Raw genomic sequence first — 20480 nt, 5'->3', positions numbered from 1 at the left:
GAAGAAACTCCCACTAATGCTTTTTTATATTTTATACATTCAAATTATCTACCTCTAGGAGTTATAGAGGCGATAGAAGTAGAGATTTATTCTTTGTTCTTCTATTTCCCACCTAGTTTTCATTTTGTACTTATATTAAATATTAAGAGTACAGTATTTAGTAATTTTATATTTTAGAAATAAGTACTATAAATGCTGGTGTGGCACGCCTTATGGCGACAGTGGTCCTTCGACCTCTTTTGCCACTCCTTGGCACACTCAAAGTCTATGTATTGTTTTAATTGCTAAAATTAATAAAATAAAAATAAATAAAACATTTATTTTTATATTTATTAAAGGATAAGATCTTTCAAGTTAAAGTATAGCACTGGGAAAAGTTTATTTTAAGCAATTAAGTTTATATATTATTGGTTCTGGTTTCTTCTCATTAATTTCTCCTGTGTAGTAGAAATAATCTGAAGTCATTTTTGGCCAAAAGAATATAAAAGATAATATTTTTATACTTTGTTTAAAAATAAAATTTACTTTATATTGGTTCTGTTGTATTGTTAAAAGTGATAGTATCTATAATCTGAAAATTGATGTTCAAAAATGAAATGTATTTCATGCACATTACATGTAGAAATTTGTAAAAATATAATACTGATGCTACAGGTGATGCAATTCAATGAACAACCTACTGTAGGCCAAACCAACGTCTACGGCATGCAGTGTGTATCACATATTGGATTAGTTAGTTGCTTTAGTTTCCTGTGAGAAGTACTGTATTTGAGCATTGTATTTAACTAAAAATTTGCAAGTATTTCTCGAGTGGGACCCAAACACATGACCTCCAGATCACTAGCCTGTCTGGAGTTCATTCCTCTAGACCAACAAGCTTGCGATGATGGCTAGGAGTTAGATTCAAGCCCAAGTAGGCAGGGGATACTATATTCTTAATTCGTTGTGGGGTACTGCACATGATTGTAATTGGTCAGATGTTTGCCCTACTCTGACATAAATTTTGTACATTGAGAACAAAGTAATTCTCGGGTGTGACTCTCTTCTAAGCTACAGTACTTCAATACAAAGTCAATTCTCGGGTGTGACTCTCTTCTAAGCTACAGTACTTCAATACAAAGTCAATTCTCGGGTGTGACTCTCTTCTAAGCTACAGTACTTCAATACAAAGTCAATTCTCGGGTGTGACTCTCTTCTAAGCTACAGTACTTCAATACAAAGTCAATTTTTTATTACGGTAATTCTTCCATGCTCTCTGGATGACTGCAGCAGATCTCTGAGCTTGCCGAATCTTATTCACTCGTAATCTATTTTCCTTTGCCGCTTTTATAAAACATGCTTCTCTTTCTCTGTCGGTCACCTCTGAAGGTTTAGAAAGAGACTTAGTTGGTTTAGGGGAGTCAAAATAGTCTGACTGCAGGTCAAGTGAATTTTCATTCCTTATTAAAAGGTTTTCAGGTCTAGATGACGGAAATGATGTGCTGAAAATATCCTGACTGTCAAGTGATGAACTCTTCTTATCAAATGACAAACTCTTTCTCGATACAAAACTTTCTGGTGACGATGGATTTATTTTGTCAGATAGGAAACTCCCTCTATCATAAAGACTTTCTTTGTCAGAGGAAAAAGAATCTAAAGAAGTCAGTGTTGTTGTCGAACCTTGTACAGAGCTATCCATACCTTGACGACCTATGTTAGATTGCATTGAAGATGTTAGGAATTCAGTCGATTGAAAAGATGGTATACTGGTTGTTGAATAAACACTGCCATGTTTTACACCTGATAAGAAAACCAACACCAAAAATGAATACTTGTATAAGAAAAAGCAACAAACTTGAATGATGATTATTACAAGTCTTACCTGTTATATTCATCATAGCTGGTCTTATCTTGTGAGTGGAAGACTGCCCTAAATACTTTGATAGTTTCTGTTGAAGTTCACTGAAATCTTCTGTCTTTACGGGTAAAGATCGATACGATCCTTCAGCAGTCTTGTGTGGCAATCTCAGGAAAACGTTTTCCTTGGAAGAATGAAATATGTGACTTTCTAAATCTGGTGACTCAGAGTTCTTGACAGTAGTTGTACTCATGGCATCTGGTGTACTGCATCTTTCAATGGAGATGTCTTTCAACATGGAATCTAATGCAGAGTCGAATGACATCCTGGAAGACATATCTGGAGAAGTTATTGTAATGTTTTGAGCACCGTCATTCTTAGAGAAATTGCTGGTGACAGAACCAGAAGAGGTATTTAGAGTTTCTTTGACATCATCTTGGAAGACAGATCCTTGGAAGACAGATTCCTGGAAGCTAGATTTTTTAAATGTTTTGTTCTCTGCACTTTCTGGTGGATATTTATGGAGCTTTGGTGATTCATATGCATTATTGATAGAGGAAGATAATATATTGTCATTAGTAGTATTGTTGATCACTCCCTTAACATTTATATTAGAAGCACCACCAGTGCCTGGCATCATTTGAATGCCTGTAGCATCAACATGATCTGCTTTACTGTTTTTTTCTTTTGATTGTTGTAACTTTTCTTTTAATTCTCTTAGTTTTTGTCTTGTTGATTGTTCCTTAAGAGCAAGATGGCTGTTCACTGTTTCAAAACGAACATCATCCAAAACTGATTGAATCTGTACGAAAATATACATAATAATAATATAATACATTGAATAACTGTTACCGTAAGTTACAGTATAAATACAGTACAACCATTAAACCACATTTAATTCATGACATGAACTGATGTCTTGCTGTACATCAGCTTAGGTGGATTCAAGATACAAAATGCAAAAGGACATTAGGTTTGAAGTTCAGCACTTCATTCTACAATATTTAGGGCCTGGGCCCATATTTCAAAATCCTGAGTTCTGCCAATTATCAGAAAAAGAACTGAAATCACAAAATCAATTTCGGGCCTAAAATTTTGATTTAACAATCACAACTGGTTTTATACTATCTTACCTTATCTTGCTTCTTTTCCTCTGTTTTAAGGATCTCCAGCACTTTCCGTGTATTGACCTTTCCACTGCCTCCACGAACATGTTTAGTCGCTCTTTCTTTAGAAGAGTCAGTAATCTCTAATTCCACTTCCTTACGGCCTTCCTTAAAATGTGGACTGAAAACTGGTTCCTTACCAGATTCTGCTGCAACTGTTTTGGTCATCTTGACGCTACTACTTTCAACTTTGTTTTGAAGCTGGTTATGTTGATCAATGATTTTCAATTGTTCACTCACAACCTGAAGTCTGCTTTCATATTGTGTCTATAAAAGAAAAATGTACACCTTAATTTTTCTTTCTAAAAATTATTTGTACTTTATTTACTAGATTTTTACTTGAAAAGACTTTACAGTAGACAAAATAGCTAGACATGCCACAAGTTTGCAGTTAATGATTTTTTTATGTTGTTAAAGTCCATGGGATTTAGAATTTTAACTCACACAAATTGCAAGAAAGGTTTTTTGATGAAATGTCTTCTTTAGACCCTACTGAACATATTTATTAATGTTAGGACATTTTTCCGAAAACGGGAATTAGCTTAATTTGCATAATTACAATGCCACCATCAATTCCAGTTTAAGTATAGGTATGACACTCCATGTGTGCCAAAATATGTTTTTGAAATGACTAATTGCTGTCTAAAACCTAGCGACTACCAATTTGCCTAACTTCCAAAGTTCAATTTAAGTATTGTGAGCAATATCATACGCAATAAAAAATTAAAATGCAAATGACCATTCCATTCCACAATTTGTGGTATGCAAAAATGAATACTGTTTCGAATAAGTAGAGTAATGTTAAAGCTCTGTCTACACTATCAAACTTTATGTGACAAAAAAATGTGATGTGCCCATATATGGGCGATGATATCATATCATTAACATATTTGGACACATCACACTTTTTTTGTCAAACTAGTTTGATAGTGTAGACAGAGCTTTAGTGATTAAAATTCACACTTTGATTACCCTTCGCTTTATCAGCTGTTTCAATGCAATTTCCTCAAATTCAATCTCTTTGTCATCATCGCCTAAACCTTGCTTAAGATTGTGTAGTAATGTATGCTGCCTGCCGATTTTAGACCTCAACTTTAAAACTTTCCCACTGTTAAAAAAATCAAACAACATAAAGTACTGCTTAATTATCCCAAATTTGGTGGTTAAAATGCTTGCTTAAACCATCAACTGTAAGTTTGTGTGAAATGTTTTTTTTTCAAAATTCTTCATGTAAAAGAGAGAAATTATCACTTTTTTTCTAACAAATAAATGTTACCAGCTTTAACTCCAGTTTTTTTGGAAAAACAAATTTTAGAATATAACTACTGTCAATACAGGGAAGAGTGTAATCTCCCTCTTCCCTGGTCAATGTAAATGTACAATTTTCTACCACAATATTCCCATAAGTTACTACAAAATAAATCATACTTTATTTCTTTTTTCAACAACATAAGTTGTTGTTCACGAATATTTGTTTGATATTCTATAAGGTTCTTCTGCTGTAGTTTCTGATCAGTGTGTCTGCGATCTACTCGTGCGCCAACTTTTTGTATTGCATTTTCTCGCTTCTTTTCAAATGGTGATACATAGCGCTCCTTTTTATCCTGCAAATTAGGAGACATTGATGACCTGAAAAGAAATATATAAAACAAAATAATAGTTGAAATAAGAGTGAATGTCAAAGTTATTGCAATTATGACTCACAAATTTACAGGATACCCTAGTCTACACTAGCAACCTCTTGTTGGCAAACTCTTGAGTTTGCTAAGTGGCTGCGACACGATCAGTTCCACGCCCCTTAACAGACAACACGCTGCGGAGAATATGTGCATAGTACAGTACTGTATTTGTCACAGCCAGACATAAGATCAAAGGACTGTTACGCGTTCCTATCTTGGCAAGGCGAGCTTAGTGTCCTGTTGTTAAACCTAAGAGGAGTATAAATACATTCACTTTTCCCTTTTCCTTTCCTTTGTTATACTATTTTTTTTTTTCGTTCAACATAACATATTGAAAACTAAAATAAGTATCAATGCAATGGTACTACTCTAGAAAATATAGAAATGACATTATAATTAAAGAATACCTTATTTCAGAGCTTTTAACTGATTTGGAATTTGGATGTTTTTGAACCTCCTGTTTACTCTTTGACCTGTGACCTACAGCATATGACCTCATCAACATTTCTCGAAGAAGTTTGAGACAAACTCTAAACTGAGTCACATTTTTTATTCCTGTACCATGAAAAAAGTATTCATTATTCTTACCATCAATATAGTTGGAAATATTGAAATAGTGCATTAATACAGCCACTGATAATAACTGGGCCCTCTGGGAGACCAGACTTTGGCTGCCCAGTATAAATTACAAACAAACAAACATTCAAAAATCTGAGATTAAATAATTTAATAATGCATTATCATCAGTAAAGTGTCAGAAAAACTTTACCAGATGATACTGGGTCTTTGATCTTTCCCCCGATGAATCCATGCATAACACTGATGCACAACTTTCTGGTTTCTTGACTGACAACAGGATCAGTTACCAGTACATCAGCAGGGTCAGCTGGACTCACAGCATTCTGGGAAATCTCCTGTCTTTTTTTGCACTCTGAACAGTTACTGCTTCTATTCTGAACATCCTGAGAATAATTTAAAAAAGTAAAATACAGTATAAACAAAGAAATCTGGTTTTATTTGAGTACCTACATCTAAAAAGAGTACCGACAATCCTTTTGGGACAATGTTTTAGGGTCATTGCATGCCCGAATGAACACATTGTCTGATAATATTGTATCAATCAAACAATATAAGAAACAAAATTCAACCTATGGTCTATTACTTGTGAGGGCGTGTGGCGCAATTTGTTGGATGTTGGACTACTGATTCAGAGATTGTGAAACTTTACTTATGTTTTCCTCTCTCCACCCAGGGTACACGGTTAGATCAAGACACAACTTTGCGCTGATTAATAGCTGCATTATGTGTTTGATAAAAAAAAAATAACTAGAGTAATTTAATGTGAAGCGCTTAGAATCATTGTGCAATAAAGCGCTATATAAGAACGAATATTATTATTACTTTCTTTTGAATCTAAATTGATATCGTATTTCTATTGCTTGTCATAGTCCTACCTCATTTACATGATGTTGTGTACTTTCTATCCCTCTTTTTAAATTGTTAATTTCTTTCTCAAGTTCAAGAATTCTCATTCTTAACCTCCTAATTATTGTATTATCATCCAATTCTTCATTACGACTGGAATAAAAAGAAAATACTTATAACCGAAATTCGATAAAACATTGACTGCTCTATTTTTAACTTGGCTTCACTTCACTTGTTAAAATAGAGCAGTCAATTTTCAACTCAGAGACCAGTATTGAAAAACATGTAATAATTTCACATACCTTGCATGGTTTTTAATACAAGCAACACGCTGTGAAAATCTACAAGTTGACAAGCTTTCACCAATGTTGATGTCTTCCACAGATAGAGTAGCTACCATTGCTGTCAAACAGTTTCCCCCTACAAATAGTATAGCATAATAGTATTGAAAACAAGATATTTTAAACAGATGAAGTAGGTGTATACAATGTGAAGGCTGTGAGTTTGTTTGCGTCCAAACAAATGTTTCACATGTTTGACAACAATATTGAATTTTTTAACCAGTGTACAGTATGTTTGATTAATAGAAGTAACCACATCTGGAAACAGTCTAAAGGTTTTGGGGTTCTGGGGACTACTGTAGTAAGATATCAAATTTTACCAAAATCAATCAATTCTATCATTATGAACACTAGTAGATATTTTTACACAATTTTAAAAGTGTATATCTATCTTTTAATGTTTTGTTGTACTGTTTTTATGTTTAAGGATCCCAACACTATCAAACAAGTGTGATGTACCGAAATATGGTACTAATATGACATCATGTTGTCCATATATGGGCACATCACATTTTTTTGGTCACATAAAGTTTGATAGTGTAGACAGAGCTTGAGAGATAAATCAATGAAATAGAATGAAGTATCTTGAGCAACTTCTATACTTTATATTAACATATTGATTTCGCCATGCAAACCTTCAATCAACTACTATACTATTTTAATACTTACCCAGACTATCTTTAAGAATCATTGTCAGTAAGGAGTTCCTGTATGGTATATGTCTATGATTTGTCATTTCTCCTGTACTTCGTCTGCCATAAGGCAGTGATCGTGTACTACTTGCACTGTTGATTCTGCAAAAACAACATACAATGAACATCTACTGAAAAAAAACTGACTAACTATACAGTATTCACAAGTTTAAAGTCATCTATATAAATTTACATAAGGGCAAAATTCGGTAAATCGCATTTACTCGATGGTATATAAGGTTGGTTCGTACTTTCGGTACTGATTTTACCACCTGATGTACAGTCACCCTGTTTAAAAATTAAATTGAGTTAGATAATTAGTTATTGAAAATTAAAACAAATTTAGGTTCAACGATTTGCCCCAAATAGGGGTGTTTCCGATTGTGGTATACACTGTCTAATGGATGTCTTTTTTGAAAAATACCCACACACAATAATACGAGGATACTTCGCATTTTCCTATCTCCTCCTACGATAATTGTTTTTATTAGCTGAAAACCGGTTGAACATCTCGAGTACAGCATCATAATGTTGAAGACAGACCGATTTTCTTTAAAAAATACTATTTTGATAGATTTAATATACGTTTATACAAATGTATTGATTTCCAATGAATGGAACATTCCAATATAACTTTTTGGTTTAACACAAGTACCACCAGCTGTAGGTAAATTTATTGACCCTTGGGGAATTAACCTATAAAACCTATATAGATATAGTATTGCAATACTTGGACATTACTGTAAATACGTATTAACCATTTTTGGTCGCCATTTGAATTTACATGTACAAATAAATGTATTACTGTGAGTGTGAGTAGGCCCTACTGTTATATATATAAACGCACAATATACAAATAAACTTTATTTCTGACAGTTGCTTCTCAACGTTTGTATTAATTAATAATTACAAAAAATATAAACGTTGTAGTGGTGTATCGTTACATGTACTATGCTATTTCAATGCTATTTTAATAATAAGTTATTTTGCCTGATTATAAGTTTGAGGCTTTCATTCTGTATTCACCTTTTTTGGCGGAAAGGCCCTGCACTTTTGCTTCTCTGTCTTCGTTCCTTTCGTTCACTATGTACTGTTTTCTGCAACGCTATAATCACGCCCTCAAGGTGATGTAATGATAGGTTGATTGATTTTACTTCAGCAAGCTGGTTACCTTTGATGGATGACTTTGCAGCACGTTCTGATCCAGCCAGATCCACAAGGTGAAGCTTTGACCTAATATTAAATAAAATTTTATTAGGCACATTGTGGGCAAGGATTACCAAATAAATTTATTGTAAATCTTGCATTTGTTCTGAAATCATATGTACATCCCTAATATGTTGTCAAAATTGTCCTTTAACCTGTTGTACAAAATGCATTGTTGGTAAAACGGAGTGCTTACTTTCGAATGATGTCAGATTTCTTATCATGTGCTGTCACGTATATTGTGAAAATAGCATGAGACCGTGAGGATCGTTGGTTCATTGGCGTTTCTGCTACACGTCGACTCAGTCTTCCCTGGTGTAATAAATTCTGAGCAATATTCTCATCTGCAGCTAGATGGGTTGAAAGGTTACGAATGATGCAGGTTGTTCCTGGACCATCTCGGACTGACACCTGTCAACAGAATAAGAATGTTAAACTGTTTGATACTGATTCACAAGAATTATTCAGAAGCAGCTAAATTATAATTTTACGGTAAATAATGTTTTTTAATTATTTTTATAACAGTATCACAATGCATGGTTAAATTGACTTAAATTACAGTAGTATAAACATATCAAATAAATCAGAAACTGAGATACTTGGCAAAATGCAGAGAGTAAATGCGCTTTTTAATATTTCAGCCCATTTCAGCCCTAGTTGAATTGACGCGCTGAGTGTGTGGCAACTCGGGCAGCTGAGGAAGGTATTGTTTTCCTCTAGAATTGTGTTTCCACTCTGAATTTATATGCGTTGATTTTTCTGTGTTACCTGTTTACTTATAGTGGCGTACCATTGTTGTTAATTTTGAATTATTATTGGCGTTTTGGTGTAATTATCCCGAGCCGGTACCTAGCCCTGACTCGCTCCGCTCAACAGCAAAGCAGGGGACAATAGAACAGTTCTCGGTACCGTATTGTTCCAGCTAAATTCACATACTCGGCCTAAGCTGTTCACTCATCGACTCGCCTGAGGTATTACGTAACCAACATTCCAGAGCGATTGTAATTCAGCAACATCTAATTTGCATGTCGGAGCGGATCTGCTGTTTATATTATGCGGTGCTGAACTGTCTGTATCCAGTCTATTGTAGTCAGTGTTCCCGGTACGGTGTTTTTTGGTGATTGTTTTTCGTGACTGTGTTTGGTGAATCGTCTGTATTATTAGTACTGTATCAATCTTGGTGTGTTTCTTTGGATTATACTGCAGTCTTTTTCCGTTGATTGATATTATTTGTGGTACGGAATTTTGAGTCGACATAGCGTTTATCAACATGTGTCTCACTAGAAGCGAGTTTTATAGAATTGGACAACTGAACTTAGCAGTTCCCACCAAAGATGTTTTTATGAGAATCAATGAGCTTGGAATAGCATCAACCAAGCCCCGCGGATGTCGTGCCGGAAAAAGAAAACAGAGAGAAATAAAGGTTAGAATTACACCACGTAGAACTAGAAACGGGGAACACCGATCGTCGAAAAGTCAATGTAGAACGATTAAGCAAGATAATCTAGTTGAACTCTCTAATGGGAAATGGACTCTTCCCTCTTTATTTATGACAAATGCTCGATCTCTAAATAATAAAATGGATGAACTGGCTACACGCGTTAGGAAATCTAAACCTGTCGTGATTGCAATTACTGAGACTCACTTAAATCCCGCGTTTCCTGACAAGTTGATAGAGTTAGAGGGATACTCGATGGTGCGACGTGATAGGCAAAATCGCAGCGGTGGAGGTATCATCATGTATGTTCGTGAAGACCTATCTTATCGAGTTTGGTCTGAACTTAATAACGAATCACTGGAAAGTGTGTGGATAACAACCCGGCCAAAACGGTTGCCGCGACAATATTCGAACATCTCCTACGGCCTTATCTATCACCCGGAGAGTTCTGTAAATAATGATTGGGAAATGGCGTCTCACATTATTATTTTTATAATAAGTGATTTTTAATTGTATTTTTGTTTTAATTTTTTGATTGTATGTTCTACATTTCTGAATGTCTTTTATATTTGTATATTGCATTTTATTTTTCTGAGTGAAACGCTTTTGTTAAACTTCAATCTTTCGTTTGATTGCAATAAAGTTCTATTCGTATTCGTATTCGTATTCGTATTCGTATTCGTATTCGTATTTTAAAGATTTTAATAAGCCTTGGGTTTGTGTTGTCACCAATGTATCAATTTTCTTGAAATCAATAGGCATACTGCACAACCAGAAACTTTTGTGACATGAAACTTTCGTGAATTTCGGAAAAATAAAGTACAAGTAAATACTGTAACAAGGCCTAAGGTACGTTCTGAAAATTATTTACGGCATGAAACTTTCACGAATTTCAATCACTCGCGAAAATTCGCGAAAGTTTAATGTGTTCAAAATTTTCTTGTTTTACAGTAGTCTGTTGATATATTTACAAGAAATTAGTTTAACTCTGAAATTGTTGACATTATCAGAGAAACATTTATTGTAGAATACCTTTGGAAGGTGTGCTACAACTCCTGACATTCTTGCTGTTGGGTTCAAAAGGTCATAGCCGGTTTCTTGATAAATCTCCAAATAGGAGACATGAACAGTAATGTCCAGGTGTTTCATTTTTTCTATACATTGGTAAACAGCAGATAGTGCCCTTAAAAAAAGCAACAATGAACTGGTTAGACATACTACAGTATATATCTAAAGGGTGTAGAGCGCAACGTGTTGACAATAGACTACTGGTCATGAGATCGTGGGTTTAAATCGCTCGTGTATTTGGGCAAGATACTTTACTTTTTATATTTGCCTCTTTCCACCCAGGTGTACAAATGGGAACCTGATGAGGTTAAGATACAACTTTGCGCTGATTACTAGCTGCATTATGGGTGTATGTTTCCATGTGTTTGATCCAAAAATGACAAGGGTAATAATTTGTACAGCATTTAGAGGTTTCACAACATTAGGCCCTTTATAAATCCAGAATATTGCAGAAATACTGTTAGATAATGTGAGCATTCTCGAGATTGAAAGGAAATGTAAAATTAATGGTCATTTTCAATGATATAATTAGTAAATTAGTTTCAACAAAGGCAACCTGGTTGCTGGAGTTCTGAGTCAAATGAGCGCTTCCATTCAAATCATACTGAAATTAAGAGCAAGGATGATAAAAGTCTAGATTAAGATTGTTGGTTTATTCATATCCCTACCGTGGTGCCATTCCTCTATCAGCATAGTATTTTGAGCTGCCTTCAATAGTGTAAGTCTTGCCTGAACCTGTCTGACCATATGCAAATATTGTGCCATTGTAGCCAGCTAAACAACCTGAAGGGGCAAAAGGCAAAGAGAAGATATAATAAAGGTGACTACATCAGTAGCATACAGCATACTATTGTATAATGTGTACATTGAGGTAAACATGTAGGAAGTCAACCATCAACTAATGTAATCTATACTTTTCTGTCTATTGGCATGGTCGACTGTGCGCTTAGTTCTCTGTGCCGATAAACAGAATAAAGATACATCTTTGTGAAAGCAATGGATGTGTGACGCCTGGTTAACCATGCCAATAGAAGACAATTAACTTGATGCACAGTCAACCATGCCGATAGCCCCACATCAATGTTGACCATGCGGACGGAAAAAAATAATCGGCACTCACAGTCGACCATGCCTATAATAGAAAACTTTGACAGAGAGCCACATCCAAAATATTTTATATATTATTAGATTTATATAAAAATTAAACCTTCAATAATATTTGAAGCAACGACGTCAAATATTTCAGACTGGGTAACTGTCGGACCGAACACATGTGAAAACTGTGTGTCATGCATGATTAAATCACCATCTCCCTGACTTGCTCCGCCTGAGCGCACCCCAATCATGACCTTGTCATTTTCCCAATTGTAGAATCTGGATATCTTGTTTGCAGGCTTTACACGGCAATATGTCTTAATTTGAGCCATTGTTTGTGTTATAAAAAAGCTTCATTTAACTGCAAAATAAAAATGATATAAATTTAATAATGACTGAAGTACACAATATATAAGTAATTTTGCATAGGCCTATATGGAATTAATAATATGTAAACATAATATTATTATCTGGTCTGCCACCCAACAATGAACAAATTAATTTAACACTAAAAACATATTTAATATTTATTATTAAATTATTACCCTAGATTTCCAAAATAATTAAAATAAAATTTAAATTATTAATTATAATTTAAATACAAAAATGATAAGATTAAATTGATAACAATTAGTAATTATTTACAACTGGGCGCCTTATAATTGTAAAAATTAAAGACTACTCTCATGTGAGCGAATCGACTTTTTTTTTATTGAACACCTAAAAAGCTTCATGTTTCCTGTTTACAGTGCTGTTGCCTGGCGCTGGGGTAGGCTAGCTAGGTGCAGCCTAGACTAGGAATAGTCTTAGTCGGGCATTGTATTATAGCCATTATAAAGTACATGGTACAGTCAGTATGAGAATGGCAAAAAATAATAAAATAATACTATCTAATGATGAAAATCATTGATTTATCATGTTGTAAACAAACTTTTATTTTTGATTGATGACATTAGTTACCATTTTTCGACGACTGCTTTCACATTTCTATATGTGGCACGCAAACTGTGCAAAATTATTTTTCTTCTAGAAAGCAGCAACAACAAAATCCTACCACCTTCTTCTATAGTTCACGGAGATATATAACTCAATGGTTAATTACTTGTAAATTTGAGTGCTTGATGCTGATGATTCGTATCGGTTCACATAATTTCAAACGACAAGCTCGTTGTTGTGAATCTGAACAGTAATATAATATATTTCCTTTTTTTCCTCAATTTAATTAATTTATTTGTACCGTATTTACTATTACCATGGAGGTATCTCCATGCTATTACACAATTTCCTGCAGTAAAAAGTTACAGCTAACATTGTTTATCCCACATACATAGCCGTATACTACTGTACTACTCTCAGCTCGGTTCTTGCTTATTTCTTAAGAAGATATACATATTATAGATATTAAGGATGATCTATAATATTTTCTAAAAGAAAAGATCCGATCTTTTCTTTTTTAGAACAAAAAAAGTTTCTGATTTTGTCCTTTTCATATGAGGCCACCATGTCTAGGCCTTATAATTACACTTAGGCTAGGCCTATTCGTATTTAATTATCATTGAATGTGTGTTTTAGTTTTGTAACATATTATTTAATTAGATCTACACTTTTAAATCAGTAGCGCAGAGCTTCAACATACAGAAGAATACATAACTTATTAACATTAAAAAATCAGTCACTGACAAACTGTCCTTAATTAGCTTTTCTGACTTTATTTGCGTTCCATAGTTTAAAAATGAGTAACGGCGGTGACGTCACTTCTCTTAGAGCCTAGGCGAGGTATATTCAGAGCGTCATTCTGACGACTGGAGCATTCTCTACTTCTCTACGGAGCGCCATTTATGCCTTTATTAACTTCAATAATAGAAATAGTACTACGGTAACTGCTCAAGTGGACCCAATTTAGCACCAGGGACGTAGCACAGTGATATAAAATAGAAATAAGTCACTACTTTTAATATCGTTTCGTATATACCCATATCACATGTAAATAAACTCCGTTCCAAATGGGCTTGTCCATCTCCATCTTATCGCGTGCTCGGTCATTTCATTAATAAACACACATCCATACTCCTCTATAACACTATAATCCTCCCACACATTGACTATTGATGTAGTGTTTGAGGAATCAAATCGAACATTGACCGAATACAGACCATTCAAAATAGAGCACTTCGCATTATCCTTAAAGCTCATCCTCTCACACCACGAACTAACATTTACAACACCTTAAATCTTCATACAGTCCAAGATCGCATGCATCTACAACTGGGCTGCCTTGCCTACAGATCTGCAAATGGTCTTGCCAGAATTCCAAATCATCGATGTACCCGAAAGTGTCAGTGAGAGGAAATTTGTCGTCCCTTTTCCTAAAACTGAAACTTTTAAGAACAGCTTCATCTATAGAGCACAATGATACCTGAATTTGCTACCCACCAAACTAAGAAATGCGGTAACAATAAATAATTTTAAGTCTGCTCTAAAAAAATATTTAATCACAAAAGAAAAAAACTCAACGTTTTGTATAGTATTGTAGGCTATATTTTTGTATCTAATTACATATATATTATATATTTTTGTATTTTTTTAACATAGTTCATCCGTTTTTTCATATATGTTTTTTACTGTCTGCATATGCTGTTGAGGGTCACAAAATAAGGTTTAATAAAAAAATAAAATAGAAATAAAGTCACTAAATTTTAATATCTTTTCGTATAAAACACTGTGCTCAAGTGGACACAATTTGGTACCAGGGGAGCAGTGATATAAAATAGAAATAAAGTCACTCATGTTTCAATCTTTTCGTATGTTAATACACTGTGCTCAAGTGGACCCAATTGGCACCAGTGGATTTTTTTATAAATGGAAAATAATGAATATTGTTTTTCTTTTATTTTGAAAGAGAGATATTTTGAGGATTGTAAATGTCAAGTGGAACTTTTTTTAAACCAGAAACAAAGTTGCATGGCATTATTTTTCATTTTCCAGACTGCCATAAAACCTCGAAAAGAAGCCCATGTGCTTCTTCATTTTTAGTACTCTTGGGTGGGCTTCTTTTCCATATGGAGTTCTTTTCGAGATTACTTTTGCAAACTAAACGAGGGGAACTGCTAGCTTCCCGCCCGGAATATTTTATTTACATGATTTGAAACATCTTCTAATGTAAATAATTAACAGCATCAAAATTTAACAGTGTGGCGTGTTGACCGCGAATGACTAACATACCATCTTTACCATAATACACCTGCACAGACTCATTTGCATAACAAAGCACGCACATAGCCTACCAAACTGTTTAAAATACCCGAAAATGACATCTATTATGTTTTCAAACAACATGCATAAGAATCTTCAGTACCCCACGATGCTTGGGGCTGAGCAAAGACAATTTTGAAAAAAAGAGCTGTATACAGTAGGTTCCCGCCCGAAAAAATGGCGTTACATGATTTGAATGAAACAAACTATAAGACTCACCAGGACAATATATGAGCTTGTCCCCGGAAAGTGCACCTATTCATTGAAATATAAAATTAAATATTAAGTCTCCAGTACTAGCCCATCCATAGTTGAGGCAGAGCAATGAAAATAGAGCCCAGAAATGCACTTACTTATACTTATTACTATACATAGTCACCTATGATAATTATGATAATGTTAAAATGTCAATATCCAGATGCGACTTCAACATTTTAGGTGGGGTTTTCTACTTTAAAAACTCGACTTCGTATATGCCTATGGCCTAGCCCGGCGGCGGAATTAGTCTAAGCTTCGAAATTGGTCTGGAAATCGGCATCTTTGCAAATGTTCTATATTTGATCTTATTTCACTCTCCATTAACCTCATACAAAAACCATCGGAGACTATCTGTTTAAAACATGTTTATTTTGGGACGGTGCGGCCATACACACCAACTACTATGAAGAATCGGACATTTCGCTACCAATGTTGCAACATTGATTAACAAAATCAAAATTTAACGGTGGGGCGCGTTGACCGCGAATGACTAACAATACCATCTTTCCCACTACACCTGCACAAACTCATTTGTACAACAACGAACGGCATACCAAACTATGATGAGAGATACATTCTCTTCTCAACACGTAATGCGTAACGAAGATAATATTAATTCCTTTTTTACATTAAAATTGAGGCCGCTAAACATAAAATTTACGAGATCAAATACATGTAGCGAAAGCCAAAAAAAGAGTAAAAATTCAAAAACTCATTTGCATAACAACGCAGGGCTTACCAAACTGTTTAAAATAGCTACAAGGTCCCTTTTTTACATTAAAATTGAGGCCGCTAAACATAAAATTTACGAGATCAAATACATGTAGCGAAAGCCAAAAAAAAAGAGTAAAAATTCAAAAACTCATTTGCATAACAACGCAGGGCTTACCAAACTGTTTAAAATAGCTACAAGGTCCCCAGAAATGACACCTATAGTATTTTGAAACATGATATATAAGAGTCTTCACCCCACCATGATTGGGGCTGAGCAAAGACAATTTTGAAAAAAATATTTATTGAAATATGAAATCAAAATATTAAGTCTCCAGTTAAGCTCACCATGGTTGGGGCAGAGCTAAGAATGAAAGCTTAGTCCTCGGAAATTATGAAACGAAATATAAAAGTCTTCAGGACCAGCCATACAATGGTGATTGTTTCCCAAGTGTGAGACATGCAATGCACGCGGCCGTGACGGTAATTCAACAAAACAAAATTATGAAATACAAACAGAGCTAGCACACAAAAGCCTACTTACTAATTTTAATATTTCTATAATTTAGAAAACAATTAGAATTATCATATCACCTTTGATAATTATAATGTTAAATTTCAACTATCCAGATGCGAATTTTATGTTGGGTTTTAAAAAACTCGACTTCATAATTATGCTTTAATTTCGAAGATCTGCTTAAAACATATTTATTTATTTATTCTACCATAAACTTTTATTCACAACATATTAGTAGGCCTACAATACAATATCTTGCATGAAACGGATATTTAAAAGTACACTATAATGTGTAACGGTAGAATTACAATTCTAATGTAAAAGATTAACAAAATAAAAATTATACAGTGTTGTGTGTTGATCGCGAATGACTTACAATACCATCTTTCCCACAGCACATGTGCACACTCATTTGCATAACAAACGCACGGCATACCAAACTACGATGAGATAAAATTAATTCTCTTCTAAACACGTAACGAAGAGAATTAATTCCTTTTTTTTACAATAAATTAAATTGAGGGCGCTAAACATAACATTTAAAACATCAAAGCAGTTAGCGAGAACCAAAAAAAAAGATGGTAAATGTGCTCTCCCTGCCTCAGCACTAAGGCCCTGCCACAGCCTTTTGGGGTCGTTTCCAGCACATCACCAGATGCATTGATGTTGTCGCCTCATGATGTGTGGTGGAAAGGGGGACGTATGATCTGTGAACCCCAAACACAGTGGCCGCATGCCTTTAACTCTATTCCACCGACCAGCATGGGAATCGAACCCACGACATACGTGTTGTTAACACGACGCTCAGACGACTGAGCTAACTGATCATTTTGGTTTTAGGAACTTTAATAGGATATTTATGACGTAATGATGAATTACGTAATACACGTATAAATAGACTATTATCAGCTTTTCAGTCATGTACTTGGTGGCGTAACGGGTAATGCTCAGTTTAGAGTGCTATCGGCTGGGGTTCGAACCTCGACAGATATATATATATTTTTTTTTATTATTTTTTTTTTTTAATAGAGATATGTGACACTGTATTGTCGAACATGTATGGTACCATACCGGTAGGTATTCAAATATGCTTAATACGAAAAGATATTAAACTTTTATTCACAACATATTAATAGGCCTACAATACAATTATCTTGCATGAAACGGATATTTAAAAGTACACTATAATGTGTAACGGTAGAATTACAATTCTAATGTAAAAGATTAACAAAATAAAAATTATACAGTGTTGTGTGTTGATCGCGAATGACTTACAATACCATCTTTCCCACAGCACATGTGCACACTCATTTGCATAACAAACGCACGGCATACCAAACTACGATGAGATAAAATTAATTCTCTTCTAAACACGTAACGAAGAGAATTAATTCCTTTTTTTTACAATAAATTAAATTGAGGGCGCTAAACATAACATTTAAAACATCAAAGCAGTTGGCGAGAACCAAAAAAAAAAGATGGTAAATGTGCTCTCCCTGCCTCAGCACTAAGGCCCTGCCACAGCCTTTTGGGGTCGTTTCCAGCACATCACCAGATGCATTGATGTTGTCGCCTCATGATGTGTGGTGGAAAGGGGGACGTATGATCTGTGAACCCCAAACACAGTGGCCGCATGCCTTTAACTCTATTCCACCGACCAGCATGGGAATCGAACCCACGACATACGTGTTGTTAACACGACGCTCAGACGACTGAGCTAACTGATCATTTTGGTTTTAGGAACTTTAATAGGATATTTATGACGTAATGATGAATTACGTAATACACGTATAAATAGACTATTATCAGCTTTTCAGTCATGTACTTGGTGGCGTAACGGGTAATGCTCAGTTTAGAGTGCTATCGGCTGGGGTTCGAACCTCGACAGATATATTTTTTTTATTTTTTATTATTGTTTTTTTTTAATAGAGATATGTGGCACTGTATTGTCGAACATGTATGGTACCATACCGGTAGGTATTCAAATATGCTTAATACGAAAAGATATTAAACTTTTATTCACAACATATTAATAGGCCTACAATACAATTATCTTGCATGAAACGGATATTTAAAAGTACACTATAATGTGTAACGGTAGAATTACAATTCTAATGTAAAAGATTAACAAAATAAAAATTGAACAGTGTTGTGTGTTGATCGCGAATGACTAACAATACCATCTTTCCCACAGCACATGGATGTGCACACTCATTTGCATAACAAACGCACGGCATACCAAACTACGATGAGATAAAATTAATTCTCTTCTAAACACGTAACGAAGAGAATTAATTCTAATTTATATCACTGTGCTCCACTGGCTCCAAGTTGGGTCCACTTGAGCACAGTGTATTAACATACGAAAAGATATTAAAATTCCGTGACTTATTTCTATTTTATATCAATGTGCTTCCCTGGTACCAAATTGGGTCCACTTGAGCACAGTGTATTAAAAAACGAAAAGATATTAAAATTCAGTGACTTATTTCTATTTTATATCACTGTGCTCCCCTGGCTCCAAATTGGGTCCACTTGAGCACAGTGTGTATTAACATACGAAAAGACATTAAAATTCAGTGACTTATTTCTATTTTATATCACTATGCTCCCCTGGCTCCAAATTGGGTCCACATGAGCACAATGTAATAACATACGAAACGATATTCAAATTAGTGACTTATTTCTATTTTATATCACTCTGCTCCACTGGCTCCAAATTGTGTCCACTTGAGTACAGTGTATTAGCTTACGAAAAGATATTAACATTCAATGACTTTCTATTTATATCACTGTGCTCCACTGGTGCTAATTGGTCCACTGAACCATAGTACTATTTCTATTTCGGAAGTAAATAAAGGCATAAATGGCGCTCCGTAGAAGTAGAGAATGCTCGATCGTCGAAATGACGCTCTGAATATACCTCCCTAGGCCTTCCGATCCGATCCCCCGTGTTTTTTCTATACCATCCGACGTAAGAACAGCCACCGCGCCGCGACACCATCACCACGTATATGCCACACGGGCCTATTTATTGGGCTAGCTAGGCTTTTGCTTTTGAAGGTAACTGTTATTGTAATTAGGAATAGTGTATCTGGAATAAACTAGGCTAGAATCCTAGAAGCCTATTAGGTCTAGTAGGTAGTAGTAGCCTAGTATAATTATATATAACATTAACAGTCAATACATAAATTGACGCATTTTGACTAAAAAAATTAGGCCTAGCCTAGGCTAGTCTATGCCCTAGGCTAGGCCTAGGGGCCTAGGCCCCCCTACTAGGTGTAGGCTAGGCCTATCGGCTAGTAGGCCTAAGCTACTAGGCCGAGTACGTAGTTTAGGCTAGCCTACTAACTAGCCTAACTAACTAGGCCTAATAAGGTAGGCATATCCAGGCTACCTATGGTATGCCATTAGGGCAGGCCTAGCTAGGCATATAGTAGGCATAGGCCTAGCCTATTTCATTTTTATGCCTAGCTAGCAGCTTTTTAGCTGGTATATATAGCCTATAGGCCGACCCGGTTACTATAAAATAAATTTCTTGTATTTTGTATGAAGAACATACTTAAAAAATCCCTTTCATAGCCTCCTATCCTACCTATAATAGGCCTAGCCCTAGGCAATTGGTGAGTACAAACAAAGTAATGTACAGCAAAAAGCACTAACACTAACAGTGGAGCTTGATACAAAATACGATCGCTTTCACCTTTCACCTTTCACCTTTGTAGGTCGGTCCCCAAACGTACTGTACAGACAGTTCAATATTTCTCAGAAACAACTTACTGAAAAATACTGGAT

General features: G+C 35.0%; 1 protein-coding gene across 1 annotated transcript; it reads right to left on the bottom strand.

Moving 5' to 3' along the window:
• Window positions 1-776: 776 nt before the first annotated feature.
• On the bottom strand, window positions 777-12231 carry LOC144847374 (uncharacterized). Its single transcript, XM_078703675.1, has 15 exons — window positions 12060-12231; window positions 11521-11635; window positions 10817-10967; window positions 8543-8757; window positions 8167-8373; window positions 7118-7242; window positions 6410-6527; window positions 6137-6260; window positions 5452-5644; window positions 5090-5237; window positions 4432-4632; window positions 3976-4111; window positions 2971-3270; window positions 1862-2639; window positions 777-1779 (listed from the first exon to the last, which is right to left on the bottom strand). Exons 1-15 carry the CDS (start codon window positions 12196-12198, stop codon window positions 1211-1213), a joined length of 3519 nt encoding a protein of 1172 aa, XP_078559801.1. The 5' UTR covers window positions 12199-12231; the 3' UTR covers window positions 777-1210.
• Window positions 12232-20480: the final 8249 nt, after the last annotated feature.

This window comes from Antedon bifida, chromosome 7, assembly GCF_963402885.1.
Source record: "Antedon bifida chromosome 7, ecAntBifi1.1, whole genome shotgun sequence".
In the NCBI taxonomy this organism is placed as follows: domain Eukaryota; kingdom Metazoa; phylum Echinodermata; class Crinoidea; order Comatulida; family Antedonidae; genus Antedon; species Antedon bifida.
This window is presented reverse-complemented; position numbering and strand designations above follow the sequence as displayed.